The sequence below is a fragment of the Aphelocoma coerulescens genome, chromosome 4 (assembly GCF_041296385.1).
Source record: "Aphelocoma coerulescens isolate FSJ_1873_10779 chromosome 4, UR_Acoe_1.0, whole genome shotgun sequence".
Taxonomy (NCBI): Eukaryota; Metazoa; Chordata; class Aves; order Passeriformes; family Corvidae; genus Aphelocoma; species Aphelocoma coerulescens.
Window position 1 is genome coordinate 56,283,283 of NC_091017.1, and position 18,991 is coordinate 56,302,273.

Sequence of the window (18,991 nt, forward strand, 5' to 3'; positions counted from 1 at the left end):
ATGACATCTCTTTTTTTAACATCAAGTCAAATTAAAATACATTAAGACCTAAACCTAAGCTAGTTATCCATCATCTATCTATGTAGCTAGAGAGATAAACATTTGTTTGAGCCTAAGATTGGCAGGTTAACCAGCTTTAAAGGGACCTGATAGTACAAATGTGACTAGTCATGTGACTAGCTCATAAACATCTAACTTTTAGAGCAAGAAAAATTATTATGAACCTGACTTTTGTTCCCAATACATAAGACCAAATCTGCTGTGCTCATTCACCCTGTTCTGCTGAGACACCCTGGTTCAAGCTTTCTAACACTGGAAAGGGCTCGTCCAACTACACTGCCTTACTCATCTCACTTCTTCTGTGAAAGCTTTTCTATATTCAGCATTTTAGTCTGAGTCTCCTGTACTTTGTTTTCTGAACTGTCTGAAGTGAACTGGGTACTGCTCTGTGTCAGATTTCAGAAAAAAGCCCTCCTTCTTTGCCCACAAAACTGAAGGCAGCTCACTAACAGGTGCTAACCTTATTTAGTTTGTCAGGAGTAGCAGCAACGTGCAATTCAAACAGCAGTTCCGTGAGCATGCTGACAAACTCTTCTCCCATATCTGCTGCAAGAAAAAACAAGACAGCTTTTGTTAGTGTGTTACTGCTATAGTATTTTATATGATCAAATACATCCAGCATTCCAGCACTTGAAAAACAGTGACAGCGACACAAGAAAGGAATGTATGGGGGTGTGCATGTATATGCTCAAATAAAGAAGAGAACAAGCAACAGGGATCCCTGCACAACCTGATACACCAGCTTGACACTTTAACTGCTCTTTCTATCCCATCCTAAATTCCACTAAGTTTCACAAAAACAGTCAAGAGGGCAAGAAACTGCATAACCCCATGTTATCTGACAAAAAATACATGACCCACAAATTAACCAAAGAAGTGATACTACCTGTTCTCTCAAACCAAGGAATAAAAACAGCAGCATGGCCAGATACAAATAAGTTTCAGAAGCAACATACTGTTCTCTCATACTGTTCATACATGTTCTCTACTGCTCTGCCTGCAAACCACAGGTAACAGGTGTGTTTTCTTTTTATTTTAAGGTCGAAATTTGCTTAAATGAAGAACGTTTTCTGGTTTGCTTTGAAGTAATGATTCTCAAATCTTATTTCACCAGATTTTTGAGCAAAGATAAGTATCACTCATATTTGAACTTCATCTTTATTACATATACTCCTTTGACAACTATCAGATGACATATTCTAACATGCTTCAAGTTCCTAAAAGTCAGTATTTTGGTTGGTTTAGTTCATCTGCATTTACTGAGCTTGCAAAAGATTTCCTGATGGAACACACAAAATCCAGTTCTTTAGCCTGATGTCTCTAGAAGGTCAGAGTCTCCATACTGACAAAAGTCCAGCTACTTCAAAAATCAATTTTGTGTCTTGCTATATTCTCACTTTTTTTGTTCACTCATTAGGTAGGGCCAGATCTTCCATTTTTATTCAAGTCTTCAGTATTGGGCTTAAAAGCAGAGGGCCATTACTCTCCAGTGAGTTTGGGGACCTTGGTAGAACTGTTTACAGTACCATGCAACATGTGGAAAGGTGGTAAAATTTGAGACTTGGATTATACTCTCCTAGGGAAAAGGACATCTCACCCTTGCTTGTACAGAGTGTCCATCTTTGGTGCTATAAAGTAAGTTAGCGTGTAGCACAAAGAATTCTTCACCTACAACAAACAAGAGACTGAGCTTTTGTCTTAACAGCAAAGGAAAATGTCAAGAAGTTTGTATTCTGGCAGGCCAAAGAGATGCATGAAGTTCATTTCACTGCTGCCCTTATAAGGAAATTTTGACAATAGGATTTTCAGGCTTTGGAATAGAGTACACTGGATACACTGCACTCACTTGTTCTTAAATCAATGACAAATTGTTTTATGAATGGCAGCAGGCTGAAAAGTGAGCAGCAGTTTACCACATCAATGCAAAATTACCAAAACTGTTGGTAACTGGGATATTCAATTGAATATTCACTTTGGCTACTGCCTCGCTTAACCTCACGTATGAGATTTTGGGTGTTAATGGCTTTCAAAATGTAGGTAAAGCCACTTTTACAGATGTTCTCCTCTTATTATTTCACAAACTGTTGATGTGAAGCTTCAGTGAAAAATACATGGAAGGGCTGCATAATCAAAGTGAGAGGAAACATTAGAGAGAAGGGTATGCATGTGGCTTTCTGCTACTTGTGTCAGAAAACATATGTTCTTTCTCTTTTTTTATCAACTTTGCACCTGACTGTTAAACCAAGACACAAAAAAATACTACAGTTCCAATTTCAAAGTTGCCAAGAACAAAGCCTAGCCCAAATCCTTTCCTGAAACAGTCCTCCAAAGATCACTGCAGTATTACCTCCTTCTGTAGGACTGAAAGCATTTATGGTAGCAAATAAAGGAGCACCAACATCAGAAACTTGCTCAGATTCTGAGATCCAAGGATAAGAGATCCTGAGAATTTACATAAAACAAATGGTCACCCTTTTCAAACACTTGAATGCAAAGTACTGTTTTTTCTCCCATCTATTCTTTTTTTTTTAATATATATATATATACAGTAATATAAATTTTTATAATTTTTATATACATACACAGTAATAAAACCCACGTTTTATTGAGTTAGGAAACACAAATCAAAATCTTATGGAAATCAACTCAGTTGCAGTTTTAAACTGTTTAGCAAGCAAAATTAAAATCAAAGTTCCTCCACAGAATTTAACAAAGCCTGCTAGCTCTTGCTATATGAGTTAGTTTAAGTAAAAATATGCAATTCTATGTAAAAAATACACTATTAGAAGACCATATGGCTTACTGACTTGATTTTGTAAGTGTAGAAGCTATTAATGCATGTTCAGAATCGTAGACTCAGCCCTAACAGAAAGCTACTTTTGAGAAGCAATTTACCTTTCTATTCTTTTGGTTCCTCTAGTCGAACAATTCATCCAACTTAACACCAATAAATGAAATATATCTTCAGTTCAAACACTAACAAATCTTGAGCCTGATTACACCAAAGGATGTGCATAATTTTGTGCTGCTGCCTGAAGTAACACCCATTCAGCTGTAAGGTGGAGAGAACACGTGTGTGGTTTTTACTTCCACAGTCACAGGAGGAGCGGATGTGTTTCACCGATGATTGGTTTGCTTTTGCAGGGGCAAACCTGCAGCACACTTTGATTTGGTCTCTTTTTTTTTTAAGGTGCTCATTGCCTTGGTTGCACCCCATTCAAAATGCCTGTAAATGTTTCAAGGAGCATGATAAGCAGTTGTGCTCTACTGAAAAAAACAGAACTTCTGACCTTCAGGGAAAACATCACTTTGTGCAAGAAACAGAGCTTCTCCTGGGAGCTGGTTTCAAAGCAAGGTACTATTTTCCATAGAAATTAAGGAACAACAGACATCTCATGAGTCCTCATTCCTAAGCAGGTTATACACTTTCTTCACTTCTATTTCTCACAACTCCATAGAAGAATGTGGGATTTTAAAGACTAACTAAGAGGGGAACAAAACAGCATAAAACTTTACCATACTAAGACTTTACGCTGAGCACTTGCTGTCCCCCGCAATGAGGAACAATGAGGTCCCTGTGAGAAAGATCCGGCAAGCTGAGTAAACACTGCCAGAAAGAGAAGTCTGAGCAGAATTACTTTCCTGTTACAACATGTGGATGTTAACAGAGTTTTTCTAACTTTTCTGAAGGCTAAAGAAATCGTATCTCACCATCTTGCAAAATGCAGGTTTTATGGGCAAAGTTCCCTGAGAAGATCAAGAGGACGTGGAAGAAATATCCTTCGATGTTTCTTTGTTTCCAAAAGACAACAATATGGTGTTCAGTGGCATGAGCCAGTCTTCAGACAGGTCAAGGGGACCGTTGCTGTTAGCTCTAAGAGGTTTGGTATTGATCTCAAAGGCCTGGAGACATGAACCGTGCTGGCTTTAAGCTGACTTCTTATCATTCTGTTCTAACCTATTTGGGGGAATGCTAACATTTTTGACCTTTTAAAGACACCTATTTTGCCCACAGCCACCCATTTTATTGTAACTTTCATGAGCTCAGCCCATTGTCTTCAACGCTGTGCTGTGTCACAGTTACGGAACGCTGCTCTAACTCCCTTCTTGCACTCCACACGCCACATCTTGCCAAGCAATACCTCTAAAGCAGCTTTGTTACTATATTTCAAAATGACTTTCATTCAAAAAAAAATTCAGGGTTCTTCAATTTCTTGGACACTCCAATCTTTTCCCCCATCTAACAAGGGAGGGTGCAGAGTGAGGACGAAGTTTCTGAACAGAAAAGCATTTCTAAGTACTTCAAAACTTTCAGACTATACAATTTCCTAAACAGATTCTGTAAGAAAAGTTGAGTTATCCAAAAAGTTATCATTTTCCTTTCTTATACTTTCATTGATGATATAGCAAAACAATTTAATATTTATGCTTGATTTTTTATATCTCGCACTTCAGTTACAATACAAATTCAATTAAGCATTAATCAGCTTCCAGAACTTTTAGAGTATTAATTTTATTACCTACCTTATGAAGACCATTAGGATATCAGAAATTACAGTTTGGACTGGAATTTTTTTAATTGCTAGATAAGAAGTAGCAATTATTTATATGGTTAAGTCTCTGTATTTCTAATTACCTTTTTGTGCCTGCACCACTTCATCATCTAATTCCTTTGGAACAAAGATCTCTTTTATAGCAATTAAATCATTTTTCACAGTCTCCAACTGTTCTCCATCAAGTCTTGCTAAATGTGACTGAATCTGTAAAAGAAAGGACAGTATTATTAAATGCTAATTTAGAGCCTGAGTCCAAAATAGACTAAGAAATGGAAACATCCATTAAGTTCAAACCTTTTCTCTAACATCCCAGCTTAGACATATTTTTAGTTCTTGTCAACAGAATTTGTTGAGTATCACAAAAACTACACCAGCCTTGCCAGATCATCAGGTCCATTCCTTCCTCCAGAACATGAGTTTTGCACTATAAATCTGTGGTTTAACTGCAAACTCTAATAGGCATTTTGGGATTGCCTGGATGAAGACAGCAGGCAAAAAGAGCACAAGCAGAATGGTTAGTCTGAGCATTCACAGGAAAAGTTGGAAAAAGTTGCCTTCAAAATGCAGCCAAAATTATTGACAGTCTACCTGTTCTGAAGAATGTATTGGCAGGTCTTTGCATGTCTCAGCTATCTGCAAGTCTCTGCATATCTAATAGGATGGCAAACCTAAGAGGGTTGGAAACAGATTCTTTGAATCACTGCTTGTACTACAGTTATATGCTGTTAATCCCATGAGCAGAGCGCTCTTTCTGCCTATGGAAGCCAAGAGAAAACACCCTTACTGTGCTTGATGCAAAATTTTTCCTTTATGTTTGTTTCAAGGGGCTTTTTAAAGTTTGGTTGACAGATGCACAGACTACCTCAGTGCAAGGCTGCAGACAGCTCTTACTTTCTTACTGGCGTGTCCTTGTGTCCAGCTCCTGTGCTCAGGGTTAAACACAAGATAAAACCGTGAGACTCAAGTCAGGTTGTGAAGGACTACATAGGGCTTTTTTCCTCCCCTTCTATAGCACTATCCATAGGGCTAACTGGGAACTTCTTTTAATGGAAACTTTCAAAATAAAAGCTTAAACATGTATGTCTTCAGTACCTCTTACAGTCCTCCTGTGGCTTTCAGGCTGCTAGGAGAGGTCTCAAGTTTATGGTATTCTTTCTGCACTCTGTGCCTGTGTGCTTATGTGCGTGGTAACTGCAACATTTATCTGGGCATTGGACTTGTTGATTCACACAGTTACCATCAATCCTGCTGGACTGAGTAGGACTATGTACATGTCTAGGACATAAATGAAGTGCATCAGAAACCTCATGGTAACAACCTGCACATGTCTTGCTTATCCAGTGGTATCTCACATAAAATAGTGTTGACACACGCAATTAACCTGAGCTTTTTGGCCATTTCCGTTTTTTTTTTTCCAAAAGCAGACCCTTGAACCTTACATGTGGGGTTCGAATGCATAGTTTTTCATCTAGACATAATTACAAAAAATAAAAACAATATTGACAGTATGTACCTAACTGTTATTCATATAAGATTCTTTTATTTGTGAGAGCAAATAAAATATTTAAAAATATAAGTTGGTTATATTTTCACAGAATCACAGAATCACTGCGTTGGAAGAGACCTTCAAAATCACCAAGTCCAACCCATGCCCTAACACCACCTCAACTAAACCATGGCACAGAGTGCCACATCCAATCCTTTTCTGAACACCCCCAGGGATGGTGACACCACCACCTCCCTGGGCAGATGATTCCAACACTTTATCACTCTCTCAGTAAAAAAACTCTTCCTAACATCCAACCTATTTTATTAAGAAGTACGCCACAGGGCAAAGAATGCTAATTACAAAAAGAAAAACAAAAAAGAAAACTTGTTTTTAAGAAATTTATTTAGAAAACTGTTTCAGTACAAAAAAATCACTGCTAGGAATCTACAGAATTCTATTAGTCTACTGTCAGAGATCTACTGATGTACTAGCAGAATAAATAAATTGAGAGTTGAAATTAAAATATATATTTATCAGATAGGCCTTATTAACATTACCATCTTCAGAGAGACGTTTGTATACTTCCAGTAATAGTAGCTTGGTGTATTTTTATGTAACTTTAAAAACTAACACAATAAGAAGTGAACAAGTAATAATCTGGAACTAATTTTAATTCATCAGCCTCCACATGTAGTAGGTCTGGAATTCCTGAATGTAAGTATTTGTACCTGATGCAAAACCAAAAGATTTCAACCTCCTTGCAAATTCTGCAAGGAATTTGTAAGACATCTGCATAGTGTCACAATCTGAAAAATACACACTACATATGATCCTAACAAAAATACCTGTCAGTTATGAAGTTTGAGTTGATCTTGTAGTTAAATTTTAGGTGTATTGAGTTAGACTTCCTAAAACCCAGGACAGGCCCATAGGATCAATTCAGCTTTCTCTGAACTTGATGGAAAACTTACTGTTCATTCTACATGTGTCTGCAGAATAAAATTAATATAAAGATAATTTTCTTTACCAACCATATTGATTTATGCTGTCTGCATACTGTACCTGAGCTTCACTTTCATTTGACAGGATTTCCAGAGCTTCAAGATGAGACAAACCTTGGAACTCATCAAAAAGTAGTCCATAATGTGCTGTTCTTTCAACTGTAACTTGCTGGGCCCGCCTCTGTTTCTCTTTTTCTTTAGCTTCTCGCAACAGCTGTACAAATATACATCATTCCATGTTTTATTGATAGTGCTGGAAGTGTGACAGATTTTATTACCATCTGCTTCAGTGTGTCTAGAAGTAGTAATAAAATTTGGGACTATATCACACCTGCAGAGCTAAAATTTTAGAGATTAAATAGCTAACTTCTTTTTTGATAACTTTCTCTGATAAAATATTTATATAGTATTCTAAGCAGGGTTTTCCCAATGGTAATTGCTAACCAACTTTCTTTAAAAAACAATGAACAAAAAAAATCTTGCTTATATTTTCAAAAGCAATGTCAGCTACAGATACCATATAATAAATTTCACCACCAATTATAATGAAAGAAAAAGGACTATTTAATGTGCAGCCTTAAAGAGCCATGCAATCCATTCTACAGACCACAAAATGGGAAGACTATTATTTTCAGGACCTACCCACCAACTTGCATAAATAATGCAACTACATAAATATTTCCTATAAAATATTCTTAGCAAATACTAAAGTCAGTTTTATGTGACAGCAGGACAAAAGAGATCAATGACTTATATCAAAGATGGGGCAGACCTACCCTCTATATACTTAGGTTTATTTTGGAGTGCTTTTAATACACTTCTAGCAGTGTATAACAAAGATAGAATAGTGTATCCAATAGGATCTTCTACTTCTTCCTTCTATTCCCAGGACGAAATGGCCGCTCATGAATTTGTTACAGCAAAGGTGGTAAATACATCTGAACTGCATGTTAGGTCACATATAAGTCTCTGAATGCAGGTGAACTCCCACAACTTACGTTATTCCATCATTCAAAATTTCTACACTATTGTCTTCAGTGATTCATTTGTTACAAAAGACTTTAAATGGTACATCTTCCCTCTGAAGTCTCCTTCTTCAAAAGTTAACTCACAAAGTTTATGAACAAATCACTGGAAAGTGATAGTGCAACCCATGAGAACTGATTTATGTTGTATTCTGCCTCAGATTCTACATGCAAATTCATGCATGTTGTTAAAGGAGACATTCTCAAAGCTCATCTTAACCCTCTGGGCCTTAACAAGAGTTAATTGCTTTTGATCTACTGTAACAGTATAGGTCTGTTAACTCCTACAATGTTGAACACTAAAGATGAAACATCTCATTAAAAGAAAAGTACCTCACTCCTCTACAAGGAAGTAAACATGCAGTAAACTTAGTTTCTTTTCAACATCTGTTGTTTTCCACAGCCTCCCTCCTTTCAGTGTTTGGAGAAATAAAAACATTTTGTACTTAAAGCACTTTCACTTCTGTTTTTATCACTTCTCTGAGCTTTAAAACATATGAGTCACAACTGTGTAAGGTTACCATTAAGTTAGATGGACACTGAGATACAACTTTTTACAGGTTTAGCTCCTAATGACATATATGTCATATTCCAGTATTACTGATTTCCAAGGAAAAGAGTATAGTAATGTTTATGCTGGAAGATACCTATCTACAGCTGTTACCAAAACATCAATAATTTGATTCTGCCTCCAGAGTGTAATGATTTATTACCACATATACTATCTTATTTAAATAAGCTATTGCATATGTGATTATGCAGAAAAGATGATTTTATTATCTTTTGTGGTTCCGTGAAGAAAACTAAAGTAGAGCAAATATAAAGCATAATATTTATTTCCCCAAGCCCAACCAGTACCTGCTGCAACAAACAAGGCCTCTCCCTGAGGCATGTGAAATTCTGGAAAAATAATCTGAAATTGCATTGACAGAGCAGTATTTAAATAAATCCAACCTGAGATAGTGAGACTGTTCTTGCCATCAGTGTTTTGGTTCTCTTAAATCCAGGATCACTTTCTGCAAGGACATTCATGGTTGTCTTCCCAATAAATTCCAAAGCATCCAAGCCTCCAGATAACACACTTTTCCCCTGTTTAAAATAATGCAATACGGTTATTTTCTTCCCAGTTTAGGCTAATATAAACTGTAAAGAGGAGTGCTTTTATAGACACCATCTTTGAGCATTCAGGTCCCTAAATTTCCTATACTTTAACAATAGGATTCATGTATTTCCTTTGTTCTGAATACATTTTCCAAAAGAAAAAAAAAAAAGCCATAAAAATATTTCCATTTAATTAAACGACTTACACCAGACGAAATGTAACAATTGTTGTAATTAAAAAAAAAAATCGTAGAAGGGCTGGAGCACATCTCCTGTGAAGACAGTCAGAAAATCAGTGCTGTTCCTTGAGGAGACCTTCTAGCAGCCTTCTAGTACCTAAATGGGGCCTATAGGAAGGCTTGAGAGGGACATTTTGCAAGGGCAAGCAGTGTTAGGACAAAAGGAAAAGGCTTTAAGTTGAAAGAGGATAGATTTAGATTGGGTATCAGGAAGAAATTCTTCACTATGAGGATGCTGAAAGCACTGGAACAGGCTGCCCAGAAAGGTGGTGGATCCCCCACCCCTGGAAGTATTAAAGGCCTGGCTGGATCAGGCTTTGAGCAACCTGGTTCAGTGGAAGGTGTCCATGTCCAAGGCAGGGGCATAGGAACGAGATGATCTTTAAGTTCCCTTCCAATCCTAACTATTCTGTGGCTCTATCATTCTATGAATACCACTTTATTTCAGCTGATGGCATCTGGTTTGTAGGAACATGTTTTAGATACGAAAAATATGGAGCCAAGTCCATCATGAACAGAAGACTCTGCCTTACCTGATTTTTAAAATTTCAGCACTTGTGATGACTCTGGAACTGTCTATTTAAATACATGTTTTTCCTGTGTCTTCATATCTTTTACGTACATTGAAGAAGAATTTTCACTGGCTAAAGATTTCCATTTCAATCTGGATTACATGTGTGTCAGATACTCAAATGATGATGTAACCTGATATATAATGGAAAACCCTACCAAAGTCTCAAATGGGATTATAGTTGACTTACTGAGACCTTAAGTGATTCTTTTTGTACCACATTGATCACTACGGCATAGTAGCATCTCCAGGGTGCCCACAAGCACATTTCTCTTATTTGCAAATGTTATAACATGCTCAAGTAATCTTACTGGTTGCCAGCTCTCACAAGTCGTATGATGCTCCAGGTTCTGTAGAAACAGTCTTAGGAATAATCTACAGGAATCTCCTTCTGCTCCCCAAACCTTTGATATTAGATTGATGAGGCAGTCAGAGTGAACTGGATATACAATAAAAAAGAACTGCCACTTCATAAAACTTGCTCAGTGGGGAGTTAATCTTATATGCTTTTACAGCCAATGTTTAAAGTCTCTTTTAATTTCAAGTGAAACACCATACTGAAAGGTGTAAAAAGTGTTGGGGAAGATGATGACAAAAAAATTGATTTGGAAACGGTATGGTACAGGATTTTGCAAAAGCTGAAACCCAAAAAAAGAGAAAAGGATGAAGTTCAACACACAAAATATAGGACAGTGTAATAGGAAAGAACTGTGAACAAAAGATTTTGCCTCACTGAGTTTTCAAACAGGCCTCCTTTCTGGGAAGGTTAACAGGAGAGACTAGACAGAGAGGTGAAGGTAAAGGCCAGGAACTAAAAATAGAGAGCTTAGTAAAAGCCTTAAAATAAGCAAATGGAGTATTTTCTTATTTTCTCTGCCTCCAAAAATGGTAACAAATCCTATCACACTTTCTCTGGAATGACTTAAGTGTAAAAATAAAAAATCAGACAATGGTACAACTATAAAAAAGATTTTCCAAGAATTTGCAAAATTCTACATAGTTTAGGAGAAGACCACATTTTTTTCACTGAAACTAGTGACAATGTAGTAACTGAGTTAGTTCTGTTGGACTTTTTTTTTTTTTAATTTGACAGTGTAATTTAAAAGTTATTTTGTCATGGAAAAGACTCTAAACAGACTTACGAAAGAACTGTTTCTACAAAGAACTGTAACTTAAAAAATGTGACCTACAGTAAGTTGAACCTAAAAATAATGAAAAATAACTAGACCAGAGAGACCAACTAAAATGACTCACTGTGTTTTGTACAGCATTAGTGATAGCTGACAGCATGCCACGAGATCCAGATGAAGGGGAAGAAGGAATATTCTCAGAAGAGCTTTGGTCCAGAGAACCCTCTGCTTCTAACAAAAGAAAAAAAGCAGGTTACAGCATAATTTCAACTCTGCAAGTCACAAATTACAGTAAACTGGTTTCTGTGACCAAAATCTTAAAATTTTGTAAATCAAACTAATTTGGCAGTGTCAAAGAGTTCTGTCCACAATTTCCGTGGACTTGAACTTACGAGCAACTAGTGTTTCAGCTGCAGGAGGCTCTGCTGTTTCCAAAGATGCAGAACTTCCACTACGAATTCTTAGGGTAGTTCCTGCTTTTTCCTTTACTGCTGTTATCCCATGACCTGTAGCAGAGGCATATTTTAGACTATATGATTTGAAAACTTATTACTAACAGTGCGTAGTATTCTTACACTTAATGAATTATGACAAAAAAAATATCTACTAAACTTACCTCAATTGCTTAATTTTTCTAGGTTAACAATTCACTTCTTCTAGTATATTTATATTAACTGAATAGAAATGATAAAGCTGGAATATAACACAAATTATGCTGGATTTGAAAAATAAAAGTTATTTCAGTGGCACACATAAGTTTAGTTCCCTGCTTTTCAAAATGCTAAATATTCTATTGCAATCAGTTTAAATGGAAACTGACAGTCCTCGTAAGGCCATAGAGTTGGACCTCACATAATTTTCAGAATTCTAGAACAATTAGCCCAAAGTTAATGGATTTTGTGTGACTGCAGGACGGAGGTAAGGAATTTGTTCTTCAGTCTTCTGCATAGGTGCTATGTTTTTAGGAATACTGACTCGGGTCCTCAAAGTTATTTCAGGATTTAAGCTCCTTAGTTGCTCATTTGAAAAAAAATTCTGAAGTGTCTCTCCTCAAAGCTACTATTTAAACATACTCTGTAAAGTCTGCTGACGTCAATTGACACAGGCAGAACTATTGCTCCAGTGGCAGCTGATCTCCTAGAGAGATTTTACCACCTCTACCTGATTCATACGCAGTGACTCCCTAGCCCTCTATTAAAGTGGTCTAGTTTAAAATAAAGTATAAATGTTGATACCATTTTTATCTGAATATTTTTGACAGAACAGGATTGCCTTGCTGGTTTTCTACACAGAGTTTATTTACACTAACAAATCACAGGGACTGGTAATATCCCACTATAGGATAGGGTAGACTGACTGACAGTCAGCAAGGCAAAGCAACATCTTCCTAATCTGCATCAACTGTAGTTGAAAAATGCTGCCCTTAAAGAAGACTACTCTAAAATTGTCTGCCTATTTTACTACTGGATATGTGCACAAGTATGTCCATTATATACTTCTCTCATTACAAGCAATCCAGCTAGTAATCTTCCTTAGCTGGAAGGTTCTGCCTGTCAGCTGAGGTGCAACAGGTAAACAACAAACCAGGTGAGCAATATTTCTTTCCAACACAAAATTAAATAGCTTCAGTGACAGGATTTGATTTTTATCTTGTACAATACACTGTTAGTGCATCTTGCATGAAACCAATCACTTCTAGCAGCAGGACAATCCAGAGTGCTTCAGCTATCTGCCTAACTACTTATGAGAAATGTTAATGACAATTTAATACTTCTTTGGTTAAACTGAACTGTAAATAGATTATTTCAGAAAAGGCATTAATACAGATGGTCAGGCAGATATCTAAACATCTAAGGCACAAAATTAGACATAATGATTCATTAAGTGTTGTCCACACTATCCCACAACTGTGTGCATTCTATTAGAGAAGTTCAAAGCACCTTTTCTGAGTTACATTAACTACAGCAAAATAGCCTATCACTTGCCAGTGCCCTGCAGCATTCTGAATAAACATACACATATGTGTGTGTAATCATACAAACATGCTTTTGAATATCTGATTAAAGAAAGATGCAGCAAATATATTTGAAATAGAGTAGTAAAAAGGAAAGCTTAGATTTATGATTCTGTGATTTGCAGATGGAGCACACATCAGGTGCTCCGTGACTTCAGTAATAAATACATTCTATAAAATATATGTGAAGCAGCACTACTGAAAGATCACATACAAGAAAACTGGAGTATCTGGAGGTAAACACAAAGAACAGACATCTCCTAAGGAATAGACCTGCAGAAACAGGGAATTTCATAAGCTGCACAAGGTCCTGATGCTTTACACCGAAACAGCCTAGGCAGATAAATGCTAAAAAAAATATGACCTTTATCTCTTTTATCTTGTGTCTTACAAAAAACAGTAGTGCGTTCAACTGTGTGGGTCATACCAGGTAATGCACCACAATGTTTAAGTCATTGTTGAACAATTTCTTGATGTTTGCAAAGTCTGTTCCAATGCAGATACTGGAGAGCAGCGTCCTGCATGGTCTAATCCCGATCTCCCACATATTTTAATGAGCTCAATGAAAATATTAGTGTGGATAGATTCTGGAGTAATTTATTTAACCCCAAATTCCTGGGGGTCACTTAAACCACTATTAATTGTGCTTCTAAACGAATATAATAGATACTGCATGTCACATTCCTTTCCATTTCTTCCGCCCACAACTTTTTAAATGAGCAAGAGTTTTATTCTTTCCATTGACTTAATTGACTTGACAACAAAAAATACTATGGTCTTCTAGTCATATAAAAAGTCCTATAAATATTGAGCAAAAATTTCAGTTGTCTGCAAAAGTTACACCTCTTCAGATTAATTTCCCAATTTTTTTTCTGCAATTTTTTTATAGCCTTGAATTGGTTCTTGTCACTTTGCAGACAAGCTAATATATTTACGAAGAGAAAGCACACAGTTGCTGTATTGGTATTTACTGACTTACAAAAGGTAGCATTTTCAGGGCTGTGGTTACATGCACTAGAATAATAAGAAAATACTCCAGGTCAGCTAGGGCTGGCTCTGCTGAACTAAGCTATATGGCATGTATGTTTGACTGCAGCAGCAAAACCACTTGAGATCAGAAGACTACAACTGAAGCAACCGTTAGATACGCATATGTGCACAAACACGGCAGAAATGCATGTTGCCTTGGAAATGAAAATGATTATTTGTAATTTCAAAAGACACAGAAATAAAAGAGGTCATGGGAGAAAAGGCTCCAATCCAAAGATGCACTCATTTTGTAACACTGGGTATGGTAATGCAACTGAACTGACACCTCTGACATCTCCATTTACTCTTCTGTAACAGCAGACTGAAGAGCTATGCAATTGGGTATGGTTCACTGTGAGCTTTTGGAAGAAAGCATTGCTCTGTTGTTTTGTTTCTCTTGCCTCCATGATTCCTTGCCTTTCTATTGGCTGGAAATTTCCACTGAGTATTATTGTTCACGTTCCTAGCTGGGATCTTTCATTTGAAAAGGAAGGTTTTGCAAACAATGTCTAACAACATGACCTGCCTTTTGGTTTGCCTGATCTGGCAAAGGCCAGATTACAGCACTCACAAATGCTCTAGTCAGATAGATTCCACTTCACTGTAGGCTGTCTTATCCTCCACCTCCCAGCTTAGTAGCTCTAGATTCCCTGCAGAAGAGGCAAACAGACACCTCTGGAGGGCAGTTTGCTATGTCTGAAACCTAAACCACTCTATATAGGAATCACTGATCCCTTGTCCATCTCACTGGCAATTGGACTCCCTACTTCAGTGGTACAGATGGGGAGGAGTTTGAGATTTTGTCCCTGGCCACCACACAGCCTTTGTAACCTGTGTCCTACCATGGGGGCACTTCTAATGAACAACCAATCAAAATTTAGTCTAGTACCATGAGTGAATCTTCATCTGGCTCAAGCTAAAGGTGAAGACTGATGCCTTAAATGAACTTCTTTCACCAGCTGAGAAACTGAGGAACCTGAAACTGGCTGAAAGAGAATCACTCCACTACATGAAGTATAGAGATACGGAAAATCCAGCTGTGCTCTGGTTTTGTACACTACGAAGTAGGACCCCACTGTGCTCCCTTTTACGCTTTCCTATTGGCACTCCATTCACTTCAAGCCTTTACAAAATTTCTCTTCCTTGCAGCTAAAACAAAAAACCTCAAGCTAGATTCTGATAATATCTATGCTATCTAGTCTGTAAATCAGAAATCACTCCAATTAAGCTAGTAAATGAGACTAGATTCAGATCTCATTGCAAGCATAAAAGGTTTCAATAGTAGCAATAAGCATAAAGGCTGTTATACCATTTTATTGGCTCTCAGTGTCTTCTAGACTAAAAGCCAATGTTAAAAGATATAAAGCAAAAGGGACTGCTGACCCTAAAAGCACGCTCACATTTCCTCCTTAAAAAGGAAGAATTGTAAAAAAGGTCTTTGTGTAAACAACAAAGTGTTATTTACAAAACAGTTGTGACCACCATGTGATGTCAACCCAAAGCAGTTTTCCCTTCATCAACTGAATTTGTGAAATAAAAAAAGTCTTCTGAAGAGATTAACTATCCTTTTTATGATCACATAAAGTACAAGCATAACACCCAGCCTTCCTTTTTTAATATTGTACTTTATTTTGCAACAGGGGAATAGTAGCTATAGAGAATAGAAGAGACATTTGCAATGTTTGAATACTTTAATTTCACATTATCTGCAGCATTTGCATTTCTGTTCCACACAGAAGTCAACTTAAGCTATGCAATGCTGTTTATTACACATACCCATGCGTAATAAGATCCAAGCTCATGAACACAGTGACATCTAAAGTGACATTTCGTTCTGTCATAGTGAGTGACAAAAAGTGCTTTTCATACCAGGGAGAACTATTGGTGTCTGATATTTTCATGTGCCATTCTGATAGCTGAGGAAATAGATGAGAATATACACAAGAACAAAATAATCAAGATAGCAGAATATTAATTACGAACAATGCATTACACAGCCTTACAGTAGGAATTTCAGGGATCATGTGAATCAAACAACTGGGTCATTTTTTCTATTACTTTTACTGTGTAAAGATATTGACAAGTGCTAGCAACGGCCCTAAAGGTAAAACACCTTAAACTTACATGGAGTGAAGCACTTGTATACAGTATGATAGAGAACAGACTTTGTTTGGAAATACAGCTCATGGAGCACCATTAACTTCAGCACCTTCTGAATGCCATACCTCATTGAAAACACCACAGCATATGGAAGGAAAGGCTTACAGAAGGTAGTCACTTTCCTTAAGCTAGTAGATAGATTAGTTGGAAGAAAAACCAAAGAGCCAAGCTTTCAAGCATAGAAGCTGTTTTAAAAATGCAAGTCACAAGCCACCAGTACAAACTGAAAATGTATTTTGCCTCACATAAGCCCTGGAGATAAAGAGTTTGCTGTTACAGCTAAGCTAGCCTAATGGCTTCTTGGTGCAGTTATGGGAGGTTCTACTCCTCCCCACGTTCTATACTTGTCCCTTCTGCTGGCCCTGACACTTGTCTCAAAGAGTCCATTCAAGGAACTGAAGAGGCAGAAAATGGATTTTTCCTTCCTCTAGATTTATTTTTATGTCAATTTAGCCTCCTGAACTGGATTAGAGGGAGCTCAGAGGAACATGAGTGCTGGTACAGGGAGAAGGAAGAAACATGCAAGGTGTGGGACTACACATTTCAGTGGCTACTCACCATTAATTGATTTAGCTGCAATAGCACCCTCTCTAGGAGGATAGCTTTATCAATACTGTTACTAAAGGACTGGATTGTGTAATGGCTGATTTGCTAAAAAGTACAATTGAAAAGAAAGAGACATGGATTAGGTTTCAGACATAGAACATACTTCTCCCATTTCATCATTCCAGCAACTATTTCAGTGGTTCTGCTCCACTGTCGTTCCACAAGGAGGAACCAAATTTCTTGCACCTTTTAAAAACAAAAGAAATCTCTTCACCTCATTGAAGCTGATTCAATAGTTTGCTTAGTGTGACATCTAGTGTCAAGACCCCAAACATGGTTCAGGCAGTGACTGAAACTAATCCAAAGGCATTACAGATTCTGTTGTGTAGAGGAATATCACATTTGTCTTGTCATGGGGACCTCAATCCAAATAATGCCAAAATCAGTTCAAAGACAACAGACATTTTCTTCGGAATAAAAAACTACCACCAAAACAATCCCTGGCTGTATGTGCAGAGTTACTTAAAAGGGGATGAGATACAAATTATATGGAAACTGTGTTATTATCGGGAATGAAAATCAGCTGTGCTAAACAAATTATAGCCATGCACTAAAAATGCTCATGGTAGACTCTCCATGGCTGGAAGTTTTCAAGATGTGACTAGACAACATGCAAGATAATCTCATCTAGATGCATAAAACCTTTCTCACAAAACCCTCAACTAGATGACTTTTCAAGGTACCATCCAACCTGGGCTGTTCTATGACGCTATTTGTTAAAAGCAGAACGTATTTGGTTAAGCTTTTAATATGTTATTTAGTCCACCTCAAACTGTTTCTGCCATTTTTACAAAGTACAATTTTGAAGAAAAATATAAGGAATCGTAAATACTTGTCATATTTCGCCAGACAAGCAGCTATGTTGTACAAATATGATGACAGAGCAACAGAAAAATACAGACCAAAGGTGTTGCTGCTAAGTCTTTACTCCAAGAAAGCAGTTTTACTTACAGCATTTGCTACACTGAAGGAATAGCAACTTTACAATGGACTGGACCACAGAAAAACTATTTTCTAGTGTGGAATAAGAGATGAAGTGTTGGTTGAACTGCTCAGATATTAAATGGAACAACTTGAAGTGGAATAATAAATATTTAATAATAAGAAGAAAGCTTATAGGAATTCCCAATAGCTTTAATTTTTTTCCATATATCTCACTAGGAATTATCATACTGAAGCAGATACGTGGTCTACACAGTACCACATGCTGTCCATGACACCGAGAGACAGTAAATATTTCACAGGATCAAGCACGAGTTTTCATAATAAACAACTAGGAAATAAGCCCACTATATCAGGAATATAAAATATTACCTGGTACATTGATTTCCTGGAACAAAGCTAAGATTATCTATGTGGTCTTCCAAGTTACCGTGGGTTCAGAAAACATGGAAGAATGAACATTTAAATTCTGGTCAATTCAAAGTTTATTTTGTTTAATAAATTCGCGAAGTTAGATTCAAAATTATTAGGCAGTAACATGGAAACTCAACCTACCCTGATCCCAGGGTCAGGAAGTCTGTCTATGCTGCAGGTTCCAGGAAATAGGAAAACAGGGGCAACTGCTGCTTTACATACATCTGGTTTTAGGCACTTTCCTAGTTGTTCTTGGTCACTGCCAGAACCTAAATAGTAGATGGGTCTTCAGTGTGAAACAGTGCAACCACTCTGGTGTTGAATTAAAATTATTTTAAAATTTTGTTTTTCATTTTTTGCATGTGGAAGCTCCTTTTCCAAGCCAACTTGTCTAGTTCCAACTGTGCTCATTTTTAGACAATAATAATCCTAAAGATAAATTTTCATGGTGATGATATGCCTATTCAAAATAGACATCACAGGACCTTATCAAGTCAGGCTGCCTACACAACAAACTCGTTTACATACTGACACGCTGTGAAGGTAGCTATGATGCTGATCCAGTCAGATGATATGCTAAGAAGCCAGTATCAATTACGCATCAATTTTTAATGTATATGAACCAAGATGCTATAAGGCCTCTATAAAAAGGAC

At 37.0% G+C, this 18,991-nt stretch overlaps 1 protein-coding gene across 5 annotated transcripts in view; it reads right to left on the bottom strand.

Moving 5' to 3' along the window:
• FAM114A1 (family with sequence similarity 114 member A1) overlaps positions 1-18,991 on the bottom strand; it is a 34,589-nt gene that overhangs the window by 9,085 nt on the left and 6,513 nt on the right. For 3 of the 5 annotated variants that reach the window (XM_069014270.1, XM_069014268.1, XM_069014272.1), the window contains 6 exons: positions 11,565-11,678; positions 11,297-11,403; positions 9,086-9,220; positions 7,168-7,320; positions 4,697-4,820; positions 521-606 (listed from right to left, as the gene is read on the bottom strand). In XM_069014270.1, the coding sequence (XP_068870371.1) occupies positions 521-606; positions 4,697-4,820; positions 7,168-7,320; positions 9,086-9,220; positions 11,297-11,403; positions 11,565-11,678 (719 nt within the window). The remainder of the gene's footprint in view (positions 1-520; positions 607-4,696; positions 4,821-7,167; positions 7,321-9,085; positions 9,221-11,296; positions 11,404-11,564; positions 11,679-18,991) is intronic. The other 2 variants (XM_069014269.1, XM_069014271.1) reach the window with 2 other exon arrangements.